Source organism: Anomaloglossus baeobatrachus, chromosome 10 (genome assembly GCF_048569485.1).
Source record: "Anomaloglossus baeobatrachus isolate aAnoBae1 chromosome 10, aAnoBae1.hap1, whole genome shotgun sequence".
Lineage (NCBI taxonomy): Eukaryota > Metazoa > Chordata > Amphibia > Anura > Aromobatidae > Anomaloglossus > Anomaloglossus baeobatrachus.
This window is the reverse complement of record NC_134362.1, coordinates 195,542,842-195,568,016: the sequence shown is the minus strand read 5'-3', so window position 1 is coordinate 195,568,016 and position 25,175 is coordinate 195,542,842. Positions and strand designations below refer to the sequence as shown.

The following is a 25,175-nucleotide window of genomic DNA, read 5'->3' as shown; positions in this document are numbered from 1 at the left end:
CAATATATGTTTTTTTTTATATCTTAGAGATGTACAAAGTAGATAGATAGATTTTACAGTAATTAACCAGATAACTAGATAAATATTTGGAAAAAATGGCGTGGCTTCCTTCCCAATTTTTGATAACCAGTCAAGGAAAAGCAGACAGCTAGAGTCTGCTATTATCAGACTGGGAAGGTCCATGGTTATTTTGCCCTTCCCAGTCTAAAAATACCAGCCCGCAGCCGCCCCAGAAATGGCTCATCACATTAGATGTTACAATTCTGGTGCTTTACTCGGCTTTTCCCAATTGTCCTGGTGCGGTGGTAATTGGGATAATGGTAGTTGGGTTGATGTCAGCTGTGTAGTGAGAGCTGGCATCAAGCCCAGGAGTTAGTAATGGAGAGCCGTCTATCAAACACCCCCATTACTAAATATAAAAAGAAAAAAAACATACGTAAAAAAAATAATTTCAATAAACACTCACGAAAATTTTCCCTCGTTTTCCATTTTATTAAAAAAAAATACAAACCCATGCCATAGTCAAGGAAATCCTTGAAAACAGAGAAATAAAAAGACACTTTACCCTCATTCACCACTTTATTCAAAAGAAAAAAAAAATCCCAGCTGATCCGACGTAGTCCAGGGATTCTGATGAACAAAGTCTATGGAGCATCATTCTGACACTTCATAGACTTTGCTTAGAGGCAATTCCAGGTCATGCTGTGCCGCATCAGACCCGGTGCCTCTGAAGGGCAGTGACATCAGTAACGTTACTGCTCATAAGAGTCACAAGGTCACTCCAGGTTACCGCTGGTCACGCACAGCGCAACGTGACTCAATATGACCTGGAGACCTGGTGATGTCATTGCTCTGATGTCACCAATCTTGGTCTCACGTAGCACAATATGACTTAGACTTGCTTGTAAGCAAAGAAGCAAAGTCTGTGGAGTGTCAGAATGATGCTCCATAGACTTTGTTCTTGGGATTCACTCTGGATTTCCTAGAGTACAGCAGAGCTGCACGTTTTGTTTTTATTTTTGAATAAAATGGTAAATAAGGGAAAAATTCGAGAAGTATATTGAAATAAATTATTTTTTTCATGTCTGTCTTTTGGGGGGATTACTGAGTTAGTAATGGAGGTGACTGATAGTCGCCTCTCCATTACTAACCCCTGGGCTTGATGTCAGCTGACAATATACAGTTGACATCAAACCCAACTACTATTACCCTGATTTCCACCCCGCCAGGACATCAGGGAAGAGCTGAGGTGAAGTGCCAGAATTGGAGCATCTAATGGATGCGCCACTTCTGGGGCGACTGCGGGCTGCTATTATTAGGCTGGGAAGGGGCCCAATAACCATGGACCTTCTAGCCTGATAATACCATCCCCAGCTGACACTACACAACTGACATCAACCACAAAAAATATTACCTTGAAGGTCTATCCGGGCACTCAGGAAGAGCCGGACAAAGTGCTAGAATTGGCACAACTAATGTGAAACATCACTTCTGGGGTGGCTTTGGGCTGCTATTTTTAGGCTGGGAAGGGCTCAATAACCATGGACCTTCCTAGCCTGATAATACCATCCCCAGCTGACACTATACAACTGACATCAACCACAAAAATATTACCTTGAAGGCCTATCCGGGCACTCAGGAAGAGCCGGACAAAGTGCTAGAATTGGCACAACTAATGTGAAACATCACTTCTGGGGTGGCTTTGGGCTGCTATTTTTAGGCTGGGAAGGGCTCAATAACTATGGACCTTGCTAGCGTGATAATAGTATCCCCAGCTGACATTACACAGCTGAGTTCAACCACAAAAAATAGTACCTCGAATGCCACCGTGTCAGGGCACTCAGGAAGAGCCGGACAAAGTGCTAGAATTGGCACAACTAATGTGATGCACCACTTCTGGGGTGGCTTTGGGCTGCTATTATTAGGCTGGGAAGGGCTCAATAACTATGGACCTTCCTAGCGTGATAATAGCATGCCCAGCTGACATTACACAGCTGAGTAGTACCTCGAATGCCACCTTGTCAGGGCACTCAGGAAGAGCCGGACAAAGTGCTCGAGTTGGCACAACTAATGTGATGCGCCACCTCTGGGGTGGCTGGGAGCTGCTATTTTTAGGCAGGGAAGGAGCTCAATAATCATGGACTTCCCTAGCGTGATAATACCATCCCCAGCTGACACTACACAGCTGACATCAACCACAAAAAAATATTACCTCGAAGGCCTATCAGGGCATTCAGGAAGAGCAGGACAAAGTGCTAGAATTGGCACAACTAATGTGATGCGCCACTTCTGGGGTGGCTGGGGGCTTCTATTTTTAGGCTGGGAAGGGGCCCAATAACCATGGACCTTTCCAATCTGATAATACCAGCTCCCAGCTGTTTGCTTTACGTTTGGAGCAAGCGCACCTTGCAAGTCCAATTGTCAGTCCAAAGGTTTAGGAGATTAATCTCCACTGATTTGAAGAGAATGGTTGACTGGTTTATATGAGGATGTCCCTCGTTCCCTGTAATAGCAAATAAAGGGGAAAAAAAAGGGTCGGGCATGTTGAATTTAACCTACCTGATCGATTTTTTGCCAGTACACGTCAGGCAGATGCCTTATTCTATTAAGGACACATGCACACTCGGCCAAGCTGAGCATACATATGTAAGGAGAGAGGACAGTATATTGAGCATTTAAGCCTCAGCTATCTAAATAGAGAAAGCACCTTTGTACATTGAATGCCATAATTCAGACTTGTGCGGGTTGTGCACCAAGACATTCTCGAGCAGCCTATATGGATATAATACATATTGCAAACATAAGAAAGGCTGGTAAACGATCCATAGTAATCACTGCTGACGAATCTCTGCAGCGGTGGCATCATGTGTTGTAAGAGCAGAACGATGGGCAACATTGTCATCTATTGCAATACAAATCCCACTGAATGTGTAGAAGATGGTGTATGGGGGAGGGGGGTGCAGGGCGACATCCTCATTAACATGTATACATATCAGGATGTAATAGGGATGGCCTGTCCCTATGAATCTCATACGAGACGTTCAGAGATGAATACTCTGCTCACTGGAATATACAGTAAACACGGGCAGCAGATTGCCCAGGGCCCGATGAGATTCAGAGCCAGGGGCTATTGACCTAGTGTTACAGCTGTAACATGTGTATCATGTGTAGAGAAAAGCTGCACACGAGATGGGGGAAGGGAGACAGACATCTCTGCCGAAATTATCATCACAAATCAGGGGCTTCACTGCTAAACATGAATGACGCAAACGATGCGATCCCTCCAAAACAGCGAAATAGGTCTACAGAGAATAAAGCCACACGTTATCTAATGATCGACACAAAGGCAGCTGGAAACAATGCTCCGACAATCAGCGGTCATCATAGAATTTATACTATGGATCATCTGTATATAAATGTGTCACATTACATTTACATTATATAAGATCTATTCATTGTCTCTACATTTATCAGATTGTAACAGGCAAATCCACAATCCGGTATTATCCTCATGTATGCCAAAGTACTGAATATAATACTATACTACAATACTGCCCCTATGTACAAGAATATAACTACTATAATACTGCCCATAGGTAGAAGAATATAACTACTATAATACTGCCCCTATGTACAAGAAGTACAAGAATATAACTACTATAATACTGCCCATAGGTAGAAGAATATAACTACTATAATACTGCCCCTATGTACAAGAATATAACTACTATAATACTGCCCATAGGTAGAAGAATATAACTACTATAATACTGCCTCCTATGTACAAGAAGTACAAGAATATAACTACTATAATACTGCCCATAGGTAGAAGAATATAACTACTATAATACTGCCCCTATGTACAGGAATATAACTACTATAATACTGCTCCTATGTACAAGAATATAACTACTATAATACTGCCCCTATGTACAGGAATATAACTACTATAATACTGCTCCTATGTACAATAGTAAAATTCAATATTGCTTTATAACAATTTTCTTTTTCTTTGCTCTCCAGAATAAGTCGTTTGTTTAATGGTACAGAACCCATAGTACTGGACAGTTTAAAACAGCATTACTTTATCGACCGGGATGGGGAAATTTTCCGCTACATCTTAAGTTTTCTACGGACGTCAAAACTTCTCCTTCCTGAAGATTTTAAGGTAAAGCTTCTAATGAAAACTATTTTTACAAAACTGCAAAACTAAAATGTTTAGCAAGAAACACTCTTTTTATTTTTATGGGCTTTTCTTGAAAGGTGCTGTACATGTGAAAATCGTTTACATATTTTATATATATATATATATATATATATATATATATATATATATATATATATATATATATATAAATATAAAATTATGTATGTATAAAAAAAAGAAGATGAAGAATTTCTCCCAGATATTTAATACAGTTACACGTTTATTTCCTTTGTGTGTATTGAAAGAACACAAAAAAAATTGAGAAATAAAAAGGCAAATTGGATATAATTTCACACAAAACCCCATAAATGCATCGGACAGCATTATCGGCACCTTTCCAAAATCTTGGGTAAATATCTTTGTTTCCAGCATGTGATGCTTGTTCAAACTCACCTGTGGCAAGTAACAGGTGTGGGCAATATGAAAATCACTCCTGAAACCAGATAAAAAGGGGAGAAGTTGTCTCAATCTTTGCACTGTGCAGAAAGAGGAGAAGAGAACTGTCTGAGGACTTGAGAACCAAACTTTTTGAAAAATATCAACAATCCCAAGGTTACAAGTCCATCTCCATAGATCTTGATGTTCCCTTGTCCACGATGTGCAACATAACCAAGAAGTTTACAACCCATGGCCCTATTGTTATTCTCTCTGGACATGGACGGCAGAGAAAACTTGAACAGGTTGTAATGCAGGATAGTCTGGATGGAGGATGAGACCCCAATCAAGTTCCAAAGAAATTTCATGTATCCTGCAGATTCAGGGGGCATCAGTGTCAGCACAAACTATTTGTCCACATTTGAATGAAGTGTTATGGCAGGAGGCCTACAAAGAAAAGAACACACCAGACCTACAGTCAAATATGGTGGAAGTCAGAAATATTTTCGGGTGGTTTTGCTGCCTCTGTTACGTGGATCCTTGACTTTGTGCAAAGCATCATGAAATCTGAAAACTACCAAAAGATTTTGAGTGGCAGTGTAGAGCCCAGTGTCAGAAATTTGGGTCTTAGTCCTAGGTCAGGGGTCTTCCAGCAGGACAATGACCCCAAACACTTCGAGAAACCCCAAGAAATGGATGGAAAAAAAGCTCTGGAGAGTTCTGAAGTGGCCGCAATGAGTCTGGATCTACATCCCATTGACACCAGTGGAGAGATCTTAAAATTGCTGTTGGGAAAAGAAAAAAGAAGAGAAGACGCCTTCAAATATGAGAGACCTGGATCAGTTTATAAAGAAAAGTCCGAGATTCAGGTGAGAGGAGGAAGAAGCTTGTGGACTGTTATGAAAATCAATTGATCGCAGTTATTTATTTCAGAGTATGCAATCAAATATTAAGTTGAGGGGGACAACACTTTTGTCTGGCCTATTCTGGGGGTTTTGTGTGAAATTATATCCAATTTGCCTTTTTTTCTCTGCTTTTTGTGTTGTTCCAATACACACAAAGGAAATAAACATCTGTATAACAAAACATATAATTGCAATAATTTTCTGGCAGCAATACTTCATTTTCTGGAACAATTTCAAGGGTGCCTACACTTTTGGCCACGACTGTATATATCGTTAAATAAATTACACTGAAGATACTAAAAATGCCAAATTGGTACAGAGGGGGATGGTCCTAATTTACAGGGTATTAGGGAAGAAGACAGTAGATCGGGGGGTATGTAAATATGTAAGGCCACTTTCATACTTTAGTGGTTTCAAATCCACCAGGTCCGATGTTGCAACTGAACGACGGATGCGTCCTTTTTTAGGCTAAGTTCACACTTCCGTTGTTTTGCATCAGTCACATGCGTCGCTTGACGCATGTGACTGATGCTCTGTACAACGGATGACAATGGATGACAAAGAACAGAATTCTTTGTCGGATTCCATTGTGTGTGAGAGGCGGAGTTCGGGGGGCGGAGTTCGGGGTGGGTGGAGCCGACGGGGCCGTGGCATTGAGTACGTCAGTGCCGCGGGGACTGCAGGACAGGTGAGTGTAAGTGTGAGAGTGTGTGTGTATGTATGTGTGTGTGTGTCTGTGTATATATGTATACATGCTGTGTGCGGGGGGCGGAGCGCGAGGGGGCGGAGTTCGGGGTGGGTGGACGTCAGTACCGCGGGGACTGCAGGACAAGTGAGTGTAAGTGTAAGTTTGAGTGTAAATGTGTGTGTGTGTCTGTGTGTGTGTGTACATGCTGAGTGCGGGAGGAGGCGGAGCCGAGCGGTGAAGTGTCTGGCTCCGTGCACAGCCAGGGTAAATATCGGGTAAAAGCAAAGCACTTTTTGCTTGGTTACCCGATATTTATCTTGGTTACCAGCATACACCGCTTAGCGCGGGCTCCCTGCACATGTAACCAGTGTAAATACCGGGTAACTAACCAAAGCGCGTTGCTCAGTAACCCGATGTTTATCCTGGTTACCTGTGCGGGGAGCAAGAGAGCGCATGTGCAGCGAAATCCAACGGATTCCGCTGTACAAAAAACGTTACATGCTGCGTTGCTCCCTCCGGCGGTCAGTCAAAAAACGACTGACCGCGACGCAGCGGATGCAACGCAGCATCATCAGTCACAATCCGTTGCCAATACAAGTCTATGGGGAAAAACTGGAATCCTGCAAAATATTTTGCATGATACCGTAATTCCTCAAGGTGACGGATTGCGACTGATACAAAACAACGGAAGTGTGAACTTAGCCTTAGATGTCAACGGACGCAACAGATGAGTTATTTCACAGGGTTCCGTTCACTGGAATCCTGTGAAAAAACTGATCCGTCGCGTCCGTTACATCCGCTGTGCGTCCGTTTTATGACGGATCCGTCATGATCCGTTTGTGTTTGAGACAGCCCAATGGGAGTGCCAAACATGCTGGGCATGCTCAGTAGAACATGACGGAATCCAGAACTGGATTCCGTTGTGTGACGGATTACGGCGGAATCCTGCACCGTAGACAACCATTATACCTCTTGACGGATTGCGATGGAATCCTGCGCATTGCGTTTTTTTGACGCTCCAAAAATCGTTACATTGTCAGTTCCATATGCCCGATGGTCAGTCATTCTACGACTGATCCGTCGCGCGGTGGATGCAACACAGGGCCATCAGTTGCAATCCTTCGTTAATACAAGTTTATGGAAAAAAAAATAAATCCTGCAAAATATTTTGCAGGATACCGTATTTTCTCAAGGCTACGGATTGTGACTGATGGAAAAAGACTGAAGTGTGAAAGTAGCTTAAGTCATATGTATAAAACAGGAGGCTGGTGAGCACCAATCCAAAGGAGGCTGCACCTCAAAGCTTCCTCTTCTTTCTTAATGAATGGATACCCTCTAGCATAGTAAAATAGTTTTGGTACAAAACTTCTTGAAGGTTCAGGAGCAAAGTGTGTATTTAATCTGAATTAAAGCAGTTGTCCAGAAGTTTAATATTTATGAGCTATTGTTAGAATAGGCCATAAGTGTCTGATTGGTGGAGGTGCGACACATGGCACCTCCCGCGATCTGCTGTTCCCAGAGCGTCAGCCGCCTGGAACTACATTAAAGTTGCATCCATGGAATCGTGGCTGCTGCCGGGTACTGCACATCTACCCTCTATTGATTTGAATAGGGGGTGGGTATACACTACCCAGTTGACGTAGATTTGCTGTGCAGTTCCGGACGGATGGCGGTGGTATCAGTAACAGTAGATCGGTGGAGGAGCCGGGTGTCGCATCCCCATCGATCATACATTGATGACCTATTCTAAAAGGGGCTTTACACGCTGCGACATTGCTAGCGATGTTGCGAGTGATAGCACCCGCCCACGACGTTCATGCGACATTTGGTGATCGCTGCCGTAGCGAACAATATCGCTACGGCAGCGTCACATGCACATACCTGTTCAGTGACGTCGCTGTGACTGCCGAACAATCCCTCCTTCAAGGGGGAGGTGCGTTCGGCGTCACAGCGGCGTCACTAAGCGGCCACCCAATAGCTGAGGAGGTTTGGAGATGAGCGGCCGGAACATCCCGCCCACCTTCTTCCTTCCTCATTGCGGGTGGACGCAGGTAAGGAGATGTTCGTCGTTCCTGAGGTGTCACACATAGCGATGTGTGCTGCTGCAGGAACGACAAACAACCAGCGGCATGCACCACCAACGATATTATGATAAGGAGTTACGTATCAACTATCAACGATTTTTGACGTTTTTGCGATCCTTGATCGTCGCTCCTTGGTGTCACATGCTGCAATGTCGCTAACGACGCCGGATGTGCGTTACAAACACCGTGACCCCAACGATATATCGTTCGCGATGTCGCAGCGTGTAAAGCACCCTTAAGAATAGGTCATCAATATTAAAGTCCCAGACAACCCCTTTACGTACAAAACTTGCCGAATTCTTGCTCTCATATTGTATATAGTTCTGGATTGGATGCTGTATTTATCATCCGGATCGGCACTCTTTTAGAATGTCTTGACTACACCGTCACGTTAGACTTACGTCACCGAGTTTCTTTCTTACGGTGATGTAGATGTAATTAAAGTTTCTAATGTAGGGGCGTGTACACAAAAATGTTCTAGGAATCTAAATCTGTAGAAAAAAAATAGTTTGGAGTTTGAATTTCTGTACGTCGGCCAATGTGATAACTAATTATCACTGCAACACAAACTCATCTATGTGCATTAGGCCGGGTTCTCATGATGGTCTACGCTTTGGAGGTAATTTGTATGTCCTTGTTGGAATTTCAAAATCCCTGGTTTGTACCCTTTAACTAAACCCCATAGGAGTTAATATGGCTGTGCCAACAGGACTGGCGGCTGCTGTCCAAAAGCCATGTAACTAGCCAATACCTAATTCTGAACTTTGTAGAAAAATTTATTGTATAGTCATGTACACCTATTAATTCCAAAGGTTTCTTTAGCCTTCTGAATGTGGTTTGGTCACTGGTGACAAGGGAGAATAAGTAGTGAGGTGATGGAGGCGCTCCCCTGCCCCGGACCAGATGGCACGTCGTAGAGTTGGAGTCTTGCCATAATTTATTCATTGCTTAAGAAACTAACATTACATGAAATCGCTGTGTTCTGGTGCACCCCTGTCGCTGGTGCAGTGATTCTAACGCCATCTGTCTACTTGTGACGTTATCATTTTTTTTGGGGCGGGGGGTGTGTAGATGGTTTTGGGGGGTAATCACAGATATATAACATACTCATCTTCCTAGGTGTAAAATCTATTAATAAAATATGTAGTAATAATACTTTACTTGCATTTGTTCTAGAAACGCAGATCAGTGAATTACTATTGAGAAACCAGTAAGGCTAGTTTCACACTTGCGTTGGACGGGATCCGTAGCATTGCGTTGTGTGACGCATGCAACGGATGCGTTGCATATAGTGGCACAACACATGCTACAGATCGTCCAAAATAACGCAATCCGTTGTAGTTTTTTTTCCTTGACTTTACACATCTGAGCATGCGCAGTTGTGTAAAGTCAGCTGCGTTAACGGAATCCGTCAAATGACGCATTCTAACGGAATCCGCCACCATAGGCGTCCATTATAAAAACAACGGACGCCTAACGGATTCCTGCAGATTGCGTTTTTTTGACACTCCGCCAAGCGCAGAAAAACGTTACATGCTACGTTCAATCCGCTAGATCCGTCTAGCGGATGCAACGCAGACACTTGCGTTACAGTGCGTCGTCCATACAACTCTATGGAGAATAGCGCGGTCCGTTAACGGACCGCGCTATTCTCCATAGTGACGGAATGCGCTGAACGCAAGTGTGAAACTAGCCTAAACCAACTTCAGCAGTCTTATCCCTTTGATACAATGTATTCTTATTCATTGGACACACTGGATACTATTTGTACATTTCTTATACATAGTGGAGAAAAAAATCAAGCACTTTCCAACTTACCAGAAATATTTTGGCATGAAATAGATCGTAAGGAAATCTAGATGATTTAGCAATTTGATCTTCTTTTTTTTTTAGCTCATGCTTCCAATTCAGAAGTTAAATTTGGTGCAATTTTATTTTTAGGCTTTGGGCCATAATCATGTTATTAAATCATATAAAAATGGGTGTATACAAATGTACCCCTGGTATTCTAAGGGGAAAATGTATTTTAGCGCAATATCCATTTGCCTCTGAATTGTAAAGCGCTGCGGAATATGTTGGCGCTATAGAAATAAAAATTATTTATTATTTTTTATGCAATTGAGATATATATATATATATATATATATATATATATATATATATATATATACAGTACAGACTTTCTCATTCAAAGAGTTTTCTTTATTTCAGGACTCTGATTGTAGATTCCCATTGAAGGCATCAAAACTATGAAGTAACACATGTGGAATGAAATACTTAACAAAAAAGTGTGAAACAACTGAAAATATGTCTTATATTCTAGGTTCTTCACAGTAGCCACCTTTTGCTTTGATTACTGCTTTGCACACTCTTGGCATTCTCTTGATGAGCTTCAAGAGGTAGTCACCGGAAATGGTTTTCCAACAGTCTTGAAGGAGTTCCCAGAGATGCTTAGCACTTGTTGGCCCTTTTGCCTTCACCCTGCGGTCCAGCTCACCCCAAACCATCTCGATTGGATTCAGGTCTGGTGACTGTGGAGACCAGGTCATCTGGCGTAGCACCCCATCATTCTCCTTCTTAGTCACATAGCCCTTACAAAGACTGGAGGTGTGTTTGGGGTCATTGTCCTGTTGAAAAATAAATGATGGTCCAACTAAACGCAAACCGGATGGAATAGCATGCCGCTGCAAGATGCTGTGGTAGCCATGCTGGTTCTGTATGCCTTCAATTTTGAATAAATCCCCATCAGTGTCACCAGCAAAGCCCCCCCACACCATCACACCTCCTCCTCCATGCTTCACGGTGGGAACCAGCCATGTAGAGTCCATCCGTTCACCTTTTCTGCGTCGCACAAAGACACGGTGGTTGGATCTAAAGATCTCAAATTTGGACTCATCAGACCAAAGCACAGATTTCCACTGGTCTAATGTCCATTCCTTGTGTTCTTTAGCCCAAACAAGTCTCTTCTGCTTGTTGCCTGTCCTTAGCAGTGGTTTCCTAGCAGCTATTTTACCATGAAGTCTCCTCTTAACAGTTGTTCTAGAGATGAGACGGTGTGTCCAAACTTTTGGTCTGTACTGTATATCTATATATATATATATATATATATATATATATATATATATATATATTATATATATTCAAATGTATAAAAAATAAATAATAATCTTTATTTCTATAGCCCTAACATATATGTAATTTATGTATATACAATTATAGATATACCGTACATTATTTTTCGTTTTAAAAGACTCACCGGATTACAAGACGCACCCCAAATTTAGAGCTAAAAAAAATGTAAAAAAACCCATATGGGTATATGTTTTATAATCCGGTGGTGTCTTACCAGAGGAGGGCGGCAGCAGTGAGCTGCAGCGGTGGAGCGGGGTCACAGGAAGCAGCGACGAAGGTGGAGCAGGTCGATGCTGTGGGTGGTGCGGAGGGGGGCCCAGATGCACACTGTGCTGCGGCAGTGGGCACTGCTGAGTGCTGGGGTGGCCAGCGCTGCTGTGTGCTGCTTCTTGCTGTGGGTAAAGAGGCACTGGCCATTCTGAAGATGTCGGCGGTGTGGGCTAAAAAGAAACGGTGTCCGGAGTCGGCGCTTGCGCAGGTAAGAGCTTGAGCCGAGAGCTTCATCAGCGCACGCGGCGACTCTGGGCGCCATTATTTGAAGAACTTACCGCTGACATCTTCAGAATGGCTCGTGCCTCACTGCCCGCCCGCTGCACAGAGCCTCGCCACAGAGAGCAGCAACCGCAGCACAGTGCACTGCACTGTCCTGCCTCCTTTGTCCCCTCTACACCACCCTTCAGTAAGCTACATTCAGATTTTAAGACCAAAAAAATTTTAATTAATTTTTTTAAAATCCAAAAAATACGGTGTGTGTGTGTGTATATGTGTGTGTGTGTGTGTGTGTGTGTGTATGTATGTATATATATATATATATATATATATATATACATATACATATACATATACATATATATATATATATATATACATATATATATATAAAATTTTTGGAAGCAATACGGTATCCTGCTAGTGCATTAGGGATGGCAAAATCATTATAAGGGCTTGTGCACATGACCGATTTTCCCATCCAAGTGCTACCCGTGGTTTTAACAGATTTCCCTCGGCCATATCTATGGGGTTGTGCATATGTCCAGTTTATTTAATTAGAGACTTGTCTGTATTTGATCATCAAATAAAAATCACCAATGCAAGTCTATGGGTCCGTGACAAAAATTGGACCTCACTTGGATGATATCTGAGTGTGGTCCGATTTTCACAGACTGACTGAGAAGGTGAAGAACCTTTTTTTTTTTCTCCACGTTAGAGAAAAACTGTCGCCAGTCTCATCAGATTAATCCGACCATTTTTCATGGATGTGGAGAAACCGGTTGCGTGCTTCTACCCTAAATGTGAAAAACATATGCCCTTCCTGCAGAGACAGCCAGGGATCCGTTAAGAAATCCAAAGGCACCGCAAGCTCCTTGTAGGTATCCAAAATATTCATTAATCCCAGCATACAAAAATAAAGTGCAGGTAGCAACGTTTCAACCAACAAGGGGCCTTTGTCAAGCTATTTAAATTACATATTATGTATGTAATTTTAATGGCTTGACAAAGGTCCCTTGTTGGTTGAAACATTTCTACCTGCACTTTATTTTTGTATGCTGGGAGTAATAAATATTTTGCATACTTACAAGGAGCTTGCGGTCCCTTGGATTTCTTAACGGATCTCTTCAATTTTTGCAGCTTTATGGAGCGCTGTACCAAGCAGAGCGATTAGTGGAGTGGTGCATAGGATCTCTATACTTGATGCAGAGCCAGGGAGGCGGAGAAGAACCCGATCCATTTAGTTCAACCTTTCTCCACCAATTATATATTTTGTCACTAAATCATTTATAACCAACAATGTTGTGTGCACTGAGGAAATCATCCAGCCCTGGTGTAAAAGCTGTTATAGTATCTGCCATCACTACCTCTTGTGCTCAGCATTCCACAGTCTGACTGCTCTAGCTGTAAAGAACCCTTTCCTGTTTAACTGCCGGAATCGCCTTTCTTCCACTTGCATTGAGTGCTTACTGGTCCTTAGTATTATCTTTGATTACCTCGATCACCGTGGGCCTTGGCATCTACTCAGGACTACCTGGTAGTCACATTATCCCTGAACAAAGTTTGTCAACAAACCCAGAATATAGAAAGAGCAGGGGACGCGCAATGTGAAGAGGTAAAAAAAAGGATCAGCAGGTATTTACTGACAGATGTGGAAGAACAGAGTGTTTCAGAAAGGTGGGATATGGTGGAAACCCCCAATATTCTGAGCTCGATAACTATCAATTTAATCTAATATTTCAAAAGATTTAAAAGTCGTCTGGTCAGGACTACCGATCTGCAGGACTACTACCGATCTGCGGGACTACCGATCTGCAGGACTACCGATCTGCAGGACTACCGATCTGCAGGACTACTACCGATCTGCAGGACTACCGATCTGCAGGACTACCGATCTGAACTTTTATGGTTATTTGTGATATTACATGGCGCCAACTACTATGAAGATAATACAGGAGGGATCTGAGCAACTTTGCCGTGGTTCTCTGCGGCGGCCATCACCGAGTGATCCTATATAGTGTCCTCCCCTATAGGACACATAGCAGCTCTAATGGGCTGTACTAATGAAACGATAATGGAAATAATGTAATAGCAGCCATTCAGTAATTAGCATTTATTTAAACAAGCGGCCGGTTGCTATGGAGACATGTAAATTCTCCCTTTCACCAATTTACAATGTTAGATAATGGATCCTAGTGACTTTCCACAGTAGGTAGTAGGATGCTGGGTAATTGTATAAAGAAGATAAATATAGTGTTTGTGTTTTTCTAATTAGCAAACACTTTGGAGAGTGTAAAACACATGCAGTTTTTTTTTTCTTTTTTCCTTTTTTCTCCCCCCTTTATTCCGAGCAGTGTCTTATGTTAAAGAAATTACAACGGGGCTGCTGAATATTTATCAGTTTTCACCTTTGTTTAATCAAATAGAAGAAAGTGCCGTCGGGTTACATCGCGTTTCGTTTCACCCCGGCAGTTGTGAAAGTTGTTAAAAGTTTTGTTGGAATTTTCTTACTGTTGAACAATTTGAGATTCCTGTTAATTTCTGACGAGCTTCCATGGAGCCGCCATTGTGGAGGGGGGAGAACGTCTGTAAGTCATGGGGGGCCTATAGAATAGGTGTGAAAGCGTACTATATACGGGTAGTGTGCCACCTTCAACCTCTTGGCGTTAAAGAGACGGAATCGCTGCATGAATTTAATGTGCATTATTTTCTAGTCTGTGTTTACAGATAGGAAAATACAGAAATAGAAAGAAAGATAAGGGATGATAGATATAGTTACAAAAAGAAAGAAAAGCAGATAGTTTATAGACAAATATACAGATAGATATGGGATAGATAGATAGATAGATAGATAGATAGATAGATAGATAGAGGGATAGATAGATAGATAGAGGGATAGATAGAGGGATAGATAGATGGATAGATAGATGGATAGATAGATAGATAGATAGATAGATAGATAGATAGATAGATAGAGGGATAGATAGATAGATAGATAGATAGATAGATAGAGGGATAGATAGATGGATAGATAGATGGATAGATAGATAGATAGATAGATAGATAGATAGATAGATAGATAGATAGATAGATAGAGGGATAGATAGATGGATAGATAGATGGATAGATAGATGGATAGATAGAGGGATAGATAGATAGATAGATAGATAGATAGAGGGATAGATAGATAGATAGAGGGATAGATAGATAGATAGATAGATAGATAGAGGGATAGATAGATAGATAGATGGATAGATAGATAGAGGGATAGATAGATGGATAGATAGATATATAGATAGATAGAGGGATAGATGGATAGATATGGGATAGATAATGATAGATCAATATAGAATAGATAGATAGAGAGATAGATAGAGGGATAGATAGATAGATACAGAGATCGATAGATAGATTTTTACAACTATTATCAAAATAAATAAATAATTAGGAAAAAAAAAAACAGCGTGGGATCCCCCCAATTTCAATAATGAGAAAAGGTAAAGCAGACTGCTGGGGGCTGGTATTATCAGGGTAGAAAGGGTTATGGTTATTGGGCCCTTGCCAGCCTGAAAATAGCAGCCCGCAGCCACCGCAGAAGTGGCACATCATATTAGATGCTCCACTTCTGGCGCTTTCCCCGACTCTCCACCAAAAGAAAGTCAGATAGTTTTTAGACAGATATACAGATTAGATATATATATATATATATATTATATATGTAGATTATATATATATATATATATATATATATATATATATATATATATATATATATAGGGATTGTATATATATATATATATATATATATATAAAAAATAAATAAATAACTGTAGGATAGAGATAGATAATAGATAGTAGATAGATTTTACAGCTATTAGCCAAATAAATAATTTAAAAAAAACAAACCGCGTAAGATCCCCCCTTTATTGGTAAAAAGAAAAGGTAACGCAGACCGCTGGGGGCTGGTATTATAAGGCTAGGATGGTCCATGGTTATTGGGTCCTTTACAGTCTAAAAATAGCAGCCCACAGCTGCCCCACAAGTGGCACATCATATTAGATGCACCAATTCTGGTGCTTTACCTGGCTCTACCAGAAAGAAAGTCAGATAGTTTATAGTCCGATATATAGATGGATATATAACTGCAGGAGAGATTGTTTGATTTTACAGTTATCTAAATAAATAATTGAAAAAAGCACCATAGAATCCCCCTCATTTTTGACTAGCAAATGTAAAGCAGACAGCTGTGGGCTGGCATTATCAGGGTAGAAAGGGTCATGGTTATTGGGCCCTTCTCAGCCTAAAAATAGCAGCCTGCAGCCGCCCCAGAAATGGTGCATCATATTAGATGAGCCAATTCTGGTGCTTTACCCAGCTCTACCTGAAAGAAAGTCAGATAGTTTATAGACAGATATATAAATTGATATATAAGTTTACAGTCCCTGACAGACGTGCTGTCGCTTATCCATGTTATGTAAATAAAAGCTTATAACCTGACTTTAAATTCATCCATTGGTTTTATAAATTACTCTTTTGAAAGCTGAAACCCTCCCAAATTTGGTTTAGGTTATGAAAATAAAGTTTTACTCGGCTCTACCTGAAAGAATCAGTTCTTTTGGAAAAATAAAGTTTTCCCGATTTTTCAGTCCATGTAATACAAAGTGAGAATTGATTAGGGTAGACTCTATGCCAATCTTTGCCATGTGCCTGGACTTTTTTAGACTGAGCATTTTGGGGAGCCGTGTCTTTGGTATCCATAAGAAATGAATAACGTGATTTTCTCATCTTTACGCTGGTTGTTGAGAAATCACAATGACACCATTAAAGTGCAGTCACTCAGCATTCGGCCCGGCCTCAGCCATTGCACAACTTTTACATCTGGCTGTGTTAGTTGTTAATACCCCTCAATGCTGTAGACAGCTCCGGTTTTCACGCCCAAAAGCCAGCATTACGACAGGGTTTTTACTATGATCTCTGAAAATAACCTAGGGCTTCTCTCAACCTTTGATGTGTTACTTGTAGTAAGGATGGTAAAAACGCAGCCTGGAATAGGTTGTCTTCAAGATGGCACTTATAGCATCTTAAGGGTTGGGACCTTGCCATACTTAAAACTGGAAAATGTAGTAAAAAAATAAATAAAACATCTCTAGAGATATGGATCTGTGTGTAGAACAACAATAGCCAAGAATAGTTTAGAAAGTGCTACATAACAATGAAATTTGTATTGTGATAACTATCCAATCACAGAATAGATCTGCTCAGTGTTTTAAAAGATACATAAAGATATCTGATTATTTAAAGGGTTTGTCCTAATATCACCTGTCCCCTTGATACATGATAAATGCTTTATTGTTAGGGATTCAGCTGCTAAGACTTCGACTAAGGATTAATTTATACTGCTTTATAAATCGGTCCGGGATCGGACTGGTTGTGCGTGTCACGGGTTTGTCACGCTTGACACACAATCCTGTGGTGTCCGGCTGTAGAAGGTCGCAGCGTTTGGTTACACAAGCTGCTCTCTGACTTTCCCTTTTTCCCTGCTTGGGGTTTATCCCTTTCTCTTTAGGACCCTGCAGATTTCTTCATCTTTCAGCTGTTAATCATTGAACTAAAAAGATACAAAGAGCGAAAATAGGGTTTTACCAGATAGACGGTGAGTAGCATAAATGAAACTTACTCACCTGGTAGGGTTTTGGAAGGCACAACTCCTCTTAACAGCGTGTAATAATAAAGAAAGGGGTGGTTGCTCCACGGATTAGATCAATCAGTAGCTGGAGGGAAAATGGAATTATAGCCGCGCTACCACCAATGCAGAATACTGTTGATTAATTTTTGTATTTTATTTTAACAGGTCGACGCGTTTCTAGGAACAAGTCCCCTTCCTCAGGACCACATAAATCAACAATAGTATAATATATAGATATACTATTGTTGATTTATGTGGTCCTGAGGAAGGGGACTTGTTCCCAGAAACGCGTTGACCTGTTAAAATAAAATATAAAATGAATCAACATTATTCTGCATTGGTGGTAGCGCGGCTATAATTCCATTTTCCCTCCAGCTACTGATTGACCTGTTAATCATCAGCACTTCCCTTTGCGTCTTTAAAGACCCTCATTCCCCTTTGCTCTTTGCACAATCACAAACCCTTTATAGGTCTTCAGTGCAAGCAAGCGCTTGTATTCATCTGGAGAATCTTTGTTGTTGTTGCAGTACCTCTCCCGGATTCATCTGGAGACAAGTTGTTTGTATACTTTCCCCTGTGTGTGCTTACTGTGTGTTCTTTAGTACTTAGTGGGGTTGACTAAGCGCTCATCCCATCCGTTCCCTACCTAGGGTCCAGTTCCCAATTCAGGGTCAGGTATCCTGCTCGGCGCATAGGTGCAGAACCTATCTAAGGTGGTGAGGGGAACCAGGGATCAGCAGAAGTTTGGTAAGGGGTCATGATCCCCCCTTCCCTAGACACAGGGTTTCCCTTCCCTTTCGCTGTTCATTTGATACTTCCCCGTTCCTCGTGTGACAGCGCGTCTCCTTACCGGAGTGTGGCTGCGACATAGAAATATGTGAAGCTGTCACTCTTAGGTCGGGACAGCCATGGCCAGTCTGAGCACTGTGGTCCAATTTTGGATCAATTTATATGGTTGTCTGAATGCCCCCATATAGTGAGAATGGGGTCCCAAAGTCCTCTGAAGTGAATGGTGTGGTAGTGAGCATGTGCGACCACTACTCCTATAAAGAGTAACTGAAAACCTATCTACAAAAAATATATAGCCAAAAGGAGCAAGATGATAAAACATTAAATCTTTATTAGAAAGAATTAAAATTCAAGGTAGAAAAAAGTGAGCAAAATGATGAAGGACTCGGCGCAGCGGAAGGAAGTGCGAAAAAATGGGGTCACGATAATAATCTAGATCGTATAACAAACAGCACAATGGATGAACACTAATGACGCACAAAATGACAGATCACAATCTGAATCAGTTCATATAAATAGATAAAATACATTAAATCCATGATGAGCAATAATAGTTGGCAAAATTGAGTATGTAGTGACTATGAAGCCAATTAATAGTCATAGAGTGCGGTCAGTACATTATTCAAACGTAGGAGGTAACTAATAACTGATGATGACTGATATAAAGTGACCGGGCTTATTAGCCAAATAAAGTGCCACAAATACCTGAAGCCATCTGCTGGCGCCAAGTCCCGACGCACGTTTCGGCCCTTTGCCTTCATCAGCTTGGTGTAAAGTATAATATCACTGACTACTTTACATTGTATCAAAGTGTCATATTTCCATTGTTGTCCCATGCAAAGATATAAAATATTGATAAAAATGTGAGGGGTGTACTCACTTTTGTGACATAGTGCATCATCTATCTTGTAGATAGAAAATATGTTTGTTTTGGGGGGTTTTTAACAGCACAACACCTTTAATTAAAGAGGTTTATCAAACTGGAAGAAAGGTCCAGCTTATTTACAGTTAGGTCCAGAAATATTTGGACAGTGACACAAGTTTTGTTATTTTAGCTGTTTACAAAAACATGTTCAGAAATACAATTCTATATATAATATGGGCTGAAAGTGCACACTCCCAGCTGCAATATGAGAGTTTTCACATCCAAATCGGAGAAAGGGTTTAGGAATCATAGCTCTGTAATGCATAGCCTCCTCTTTTTCAAGGGACCAAAAGTAATTGGACAAGGGACTCTAAGGGCTGCAATTAACTCTGAAGGCGTCTCCCTCGTTAACCTGTAATCAATGAAGTAGTTAAAAAGTCTGGGGTTGATTACAGGTGTGTGGTTTTGCATTTGGAAGCTGTTGCTGTGACCAGACAACATGCGGTCTAAGGAACTCTCAATTGAGGTGAAGCAGAACATCCTGAGGCTGAAAAAAACGAAAAAATCCATCAGAGAGATAGCAGACATGCTTGGAGTAGCAAAATCAACAGTCGGGTACATTCTGAGAAAAAAGGAATTGACTGGTGAGCTTGGAAACTCAAAAAGGCCTGGGCGTCCACGGATGACAACAGTGGTGGATGATCACCGCATACTTTCTTTGGTGAAGAAGAACCCGTTCACAACATCAACTGAAGTCCAGAACACTCTCAGTGAAGTAGGTGTATCTGTCTCTAAGTCACCAGTAAAGAGAAGACTCCATGAAAGTAAATACAAAGGGTTCACATCTAGATGCAAACCATTCATCAATTCCAAAAATAGACAGGCCAGAGTTACATTTGCTGAAAAACACCTCATGAAGCCAGCTCAGTTCTGGAAAAGTATTCTATGGACAGATGAGACCAAGATCAACCTGTACCAGAATGATGGGAAGAAAAAAGTGTGGAGAAGAAAGGGAACGGCACATGATCCAAGGCACACCACATCCTCTGTAAAACATGGTGGAGGCAACGTGATGGCATGGGCATGCATGGCTTTCAATGGCACTGGGTCACTTGTGTTTATTGATGACATAACAGCTGACAAGAGTAGCCGGATGAATTCTGAAGTGTACCGGGATATACTTTCAGCCCAGATTCAGCCAAATGCCGCAAAGTTGATCAGACGGCGCTTCATAGTACAGATGGACAATGACCCCAAGCATACAGCCAAAGCTACCCAGGAGTTCATGAGTGCAAAAAAGTGGAACATTCTGCAATGGCCAAGTCAATCACCAGATCTTAACCCAATTGAGCATGCATTTCACTTGCTAAATCCAGACTTAAGACGGAAAGACCCACAAACAAGCAAGACCTGAAGGCTGCGGCTGTAAAGGCCTGGCAAAGCATTAAGAAGGAGGAAACCCAGCGTTTGGTGATGTCCATGGGTTCCAGACTTAAGGCAGTGATTGCCTCCAAAGGATTCGCAACAAAACATTGAAAATAAAAATATTTTGTTTGGGTTTAGTTTATTTGTCCAATTACTTTTGACCTCCTAAAATGTGGAGTGTTTGCATAGAAATGTGTACAATTCCTACAATTTCTATCAGATATTTTTGTTCAAACCTTCAAATTAAACGTTACAATCTGCACTTGAATTCTGTTGTAGAGGTTTCATTTCAAATCCAATGTGGTGGCATGCAGAGCCCAACTCGCCAAAATTGTGTCACTGTCCAAAGATTTCTGGACCTAACTGTAAGTGCCGTTTTAGTCCATGGGCAATTTCTGATGTTGCCACCCAGCTGCATTAATAACTGTGGTCATAATATAGTGAGGTATTATACTGTATTGATTTGTAATATCACAGTTTTGCATAAGTCAGTATGGTTCTTGCATTATGACATGATACATAATATTATTGTCACACTTGGTTTGGGGGAATACCAGACGGATGGGCAAAGGGAAGGGAAGAAGACGACCCCTGGTAAAACCTACCACTGGCCCCTGGCTCCCCTGATGTCCCTAGATAGGTTCCGCACGTATGCGCCGAGCAGGATACCTAGACCCTGGCTGATCCTGAACTGGTCTTTATTGTGGAAATACGGCACTCTCGTCTTTAAAAATGGTGCTCGGATAGGGTCCAACCCTGTAATTAAGTCTTTTGTGGATGCGTACTCCACACAAGACCTTTGAAGCAGAACACTACGACAGCATGTTACCACAGGAGTGTTACACAACACTGGCAGCTTGTGTGAATTGATCTGAGGAAGGTCATCCGTGACCGAAACGTCATTGTTTGATTGTAACACAAAATATCACGCCTGTCAAAATCAAAATTTCACTTCATCCACAAAACTTGATTGACCCTGAACTGGGTTCTAGGTAATGATCGGACAGGATGAGCACTAGTCAACCCCACTAAGTCCTAAAGAACACACAGGGAATGCAAACGCACAACTTATTGAGGGGGAGAGACCGCAACATAAAACGCGTCTCCAGGTGATTACAAGCCGACTGCTTGCAATCTAGACAGCATGGGAGTAAACTATCACCTGCAACAAACCAGGTGGAAATGCAGATATATATATATATATATATATATACACATACATACATACATTATATATATATATACACACATATACGATATATATATATATATATATTTATATAAACACAGGGAGTGGGGATACGGATTTGCAGCTGAAAAGTCAAGATGTCCGCAGGGTCCTAAAGGGAAAGAGTTATGCCCAACGGACAAGATGTATAAAACTCCATTCACACCATACAAGAAGGAATGGAATATCAAGGAGCATTCCACTGTTTGTTTTCCCTGTGTATTCTTTGTGACTTAGTGAGGTTGATTAGTGATCATCGTGTATAACGATTACCTAGGGCCCAGCTGAGGGTCAAGCCAGGGCCAGGTATCCTGCTCGGCACATAGGTGCGGAATCTGTCTAGGGACGTCAGGGTAGCCAGGGGCCAGCAGAAGGTTTTTTACATAGGTCTCGGTCTTCCCTGCACCCAGACACAACAACCTTCTGCAGCCGGACATGACAGGGTTGTATGTCAACCGTGACACACCCGTTACAATTATATAATGCAATAAGTCATAATGTTTCTGATCACCAATAATTCACATTTAATTGTAATATACATGGAAACAGAATTAGCATGTTGCATTGGCTCTTCTGTTATTGATACATTGATAGTAATTAATGCTGTGTTGATATAAGGGTCATGGTTTCCAAATCTGTGATAGTTGTGATTAAAAATCTGATGGATCCAATTCATTTACAATGGCTCCAGCAAGAAACAATTTTAATTTGTTATTTTATTCAGTTGAATAGACTAATCTGGCCATAACAAAGCAATGGAAACAATGATAAATAGCCTAAGAATAAGTGACCATGCAAGCTACGGCTATGTGCCCACGTAGCGTATTTTCATGCAGCTACGCTGCATTCTGCACCGCAGTGTAACTGCATGCGTCCTGCGTCCCCAGCAAAATCTATGAAGATTGTGCCTAATCCATGCCCACATGGCGTATTAGAACGCAGCGCTTCGGCTACTAGAATATAAGACATATTTTCAGCTGTTTCACACTTTAAGTATTTCATTCCACATGTTATAATTCATAGTTATAAATACATACATATATATATATATATATATATATATATATATATATATATATATATATACATATATATATATATATATATATAAAAATATATATATATATATACACACACACAGTACAGACCAAACGTTTGGACACACCTTCTCATTCAAAGAGTTTTCTTTATTTTCATGACTCTAAAAATTGTAGATTAACATTGAAGAAATGAAAACTATGAATTACCACATGTGGAATGAAATACTTAAAAAAGTGTGAAACAACTGAAAATATGTCTTATATTCTAGGTTTTTCAAAGTAGCCATCTTTTGCTTTGATTACTGCTTTGCACGCTCTTGGCATTCTCTTGATAAGTTTCAAGAGGTAGTCACCGGAAATGGTTTTCCAACAGTCTTGAAGGAGTTCCCAGAGATGCTTAGCACTTGTTGGCCTTTTGCCTTCACTCTACGGTCCAGATCACCCCAAACCATCTCGATTGGGTTCAGGTCTGGTGACTGTGGTGGCCAGGTCATCTGGCGTAGCCCCCCATCACTCTCCTTCTTAGTCAAATAGCCCTTACACAGCCTGGAGGTGTGTTTGGGGTCATTGTCCTCTTGAAAAATAAATGATGGTCCAATTAAACGCAAACCGGATGGAATAGCACGCCGCTGCAAGATGCTGTGGTAGCCATGCTGGTTCTGTATGCCTTCAATTTTGAAGAAGTCCCCAACAGTGTCGCCAGCTAAGCCCCCCCACACCATCACACCTCCTCCACCATGCTTCATGGTGGGAACCAGCCATGTAGAGTCCATCCGTTTACCTTTTCTACAAAGACACGGTGGTTGGATCCAAAGATCTCAACTTTGGACTCATCAGACCAAAGCACAGATTTCCACTGGTCTAATGTCCATTCCTTGTGTTCTTTAGGCCAAACAAGTCTCTTCTGCTTGTTGCCTGTCCTTAGCAGTGGTTTCCTAGCAGCTATTTTACCATGAAGGCTGCTGCACAAAGTCTCCTCTTAATAGTCGTTCTAGAGATGGGAAAGTATGTCCAAACTTTTGGTCTGTACTGTGTGTGTGTATATATATATATATATATATATATATATATATATATATATATATATATATATATACCGTATATACATACACTGAGATGACGAATGTGAATTGAGTGTTAACAGCTTGTCCCCAGCATGAGAGCCTATTGATCCGGGGTGTCGTTTAATATCAATCCTGTGTTTCGGCACTTTGTATAAGAGGAGCGGGAAGTTATAAGGGCTCTCGGCCATCTGTAATTACGTTTGCTAGGGGCTGCGATGTGTAAGTAGCTAATTAGCTCGCGGTAACTTTGTAAATGGAAATTCACTATTAAAAGTTCAATCCCGTTTTCCAGCATGACTAATTTTTTCAAAATTATATATTTTTTTGTATAAGTTCATTTGGTTTCCGGGTGCAGAGAACTTTCATGTATGAGACTTTTTAAGAGGGAGAATAGGACTAGAGATATCAGCCGCTTCTAGCTAAAGCTCGTGCTTTCAAAATGGGAACTATTCCCTCTTTTCTTTTAGTTAAAAATGAAGTAAACCAATTCTGTAGTGGCCGCGCTCCCCGTAGTAATAATTTTAAAAACTCTTGTCCTCAAATGGAATTTATTACTCAAACATACGGAAATAAAAAACGGATACAACGCGTTTCGCGGGAACAACCGCCTTCCTCAGGTATCAGATACCTGAGGAAGGCGGTTGTTCCTGCCGAAACGCGTTGTATCCGTTTTTTTTGTTTCCGTATGTTTGAGTAATAAATTCCATTTGAGGACAAGAGTTTTTAAAATCATTACTACGGGGAGCGCGGCCACTACAGAATTGGTTTACTTCATTTTTAACTTTTTCACCTGTGGTAATCCGAGCCAGGACCATACACAGGATCAATTCAAGGCAAGCAGCAGACCCGGATAAGGAGACTTTGGAAAAGTCATATATGCCTGAAGTTTTGTGGCAAAAGGTGAGTGCATAAAACTTCAGTAAAAAAAAGGGCACCAGAGAGCCGCTTTGATAACGCGCTGAGATTGGCGCCGCGTGTTTGTTTTTTATTATATACCCTGCAGGGAATCACCTTACTCTTTTCTTTTAGGAAATTGGTTGTAGGGGAACAGGAGAGTCCTAAATGCTCAGTAAGAGTTTAGGGATACTTTTCACGTATCTTCCGGGGATGGACGGCGGTTAGGTTTTCCTTTCTTCATTTGCAGGGTTTGGAGGATACGGCTCGGTGTCAGGTATAGATCGGACTCCTGGCTTCCGAT

At 41.3% G+C, this 25,175-nt stretch overlaps 1 protein-coding gene across 4 annotated transcripts in view; it reads left to right on the top strand.

Annotated features, from left to right (window-relative positions):
* KCTD15 (potassium channel tetramerization domain containing 15) overlaps positions 1–25,175 on the top strand; it is a 73,484-nt gene that overhangs the window by 26,800 nt on the left and 21,509 nt on the right. For all 4 annotated transcript variants that reach the window (XM_075326099.1, XM_075326100.1, XM_075326098.1 and 1 more), the window contains exon 3: positions 4,024–4,168. In XM_075326099.1, the coding sequence (XP_075182214.1) occupies positions 4,024–4,168 (145 nt within the window). The remainder of the gene's footprint in view (positions 1–4,023; positions 4,169–25,175) is intronic.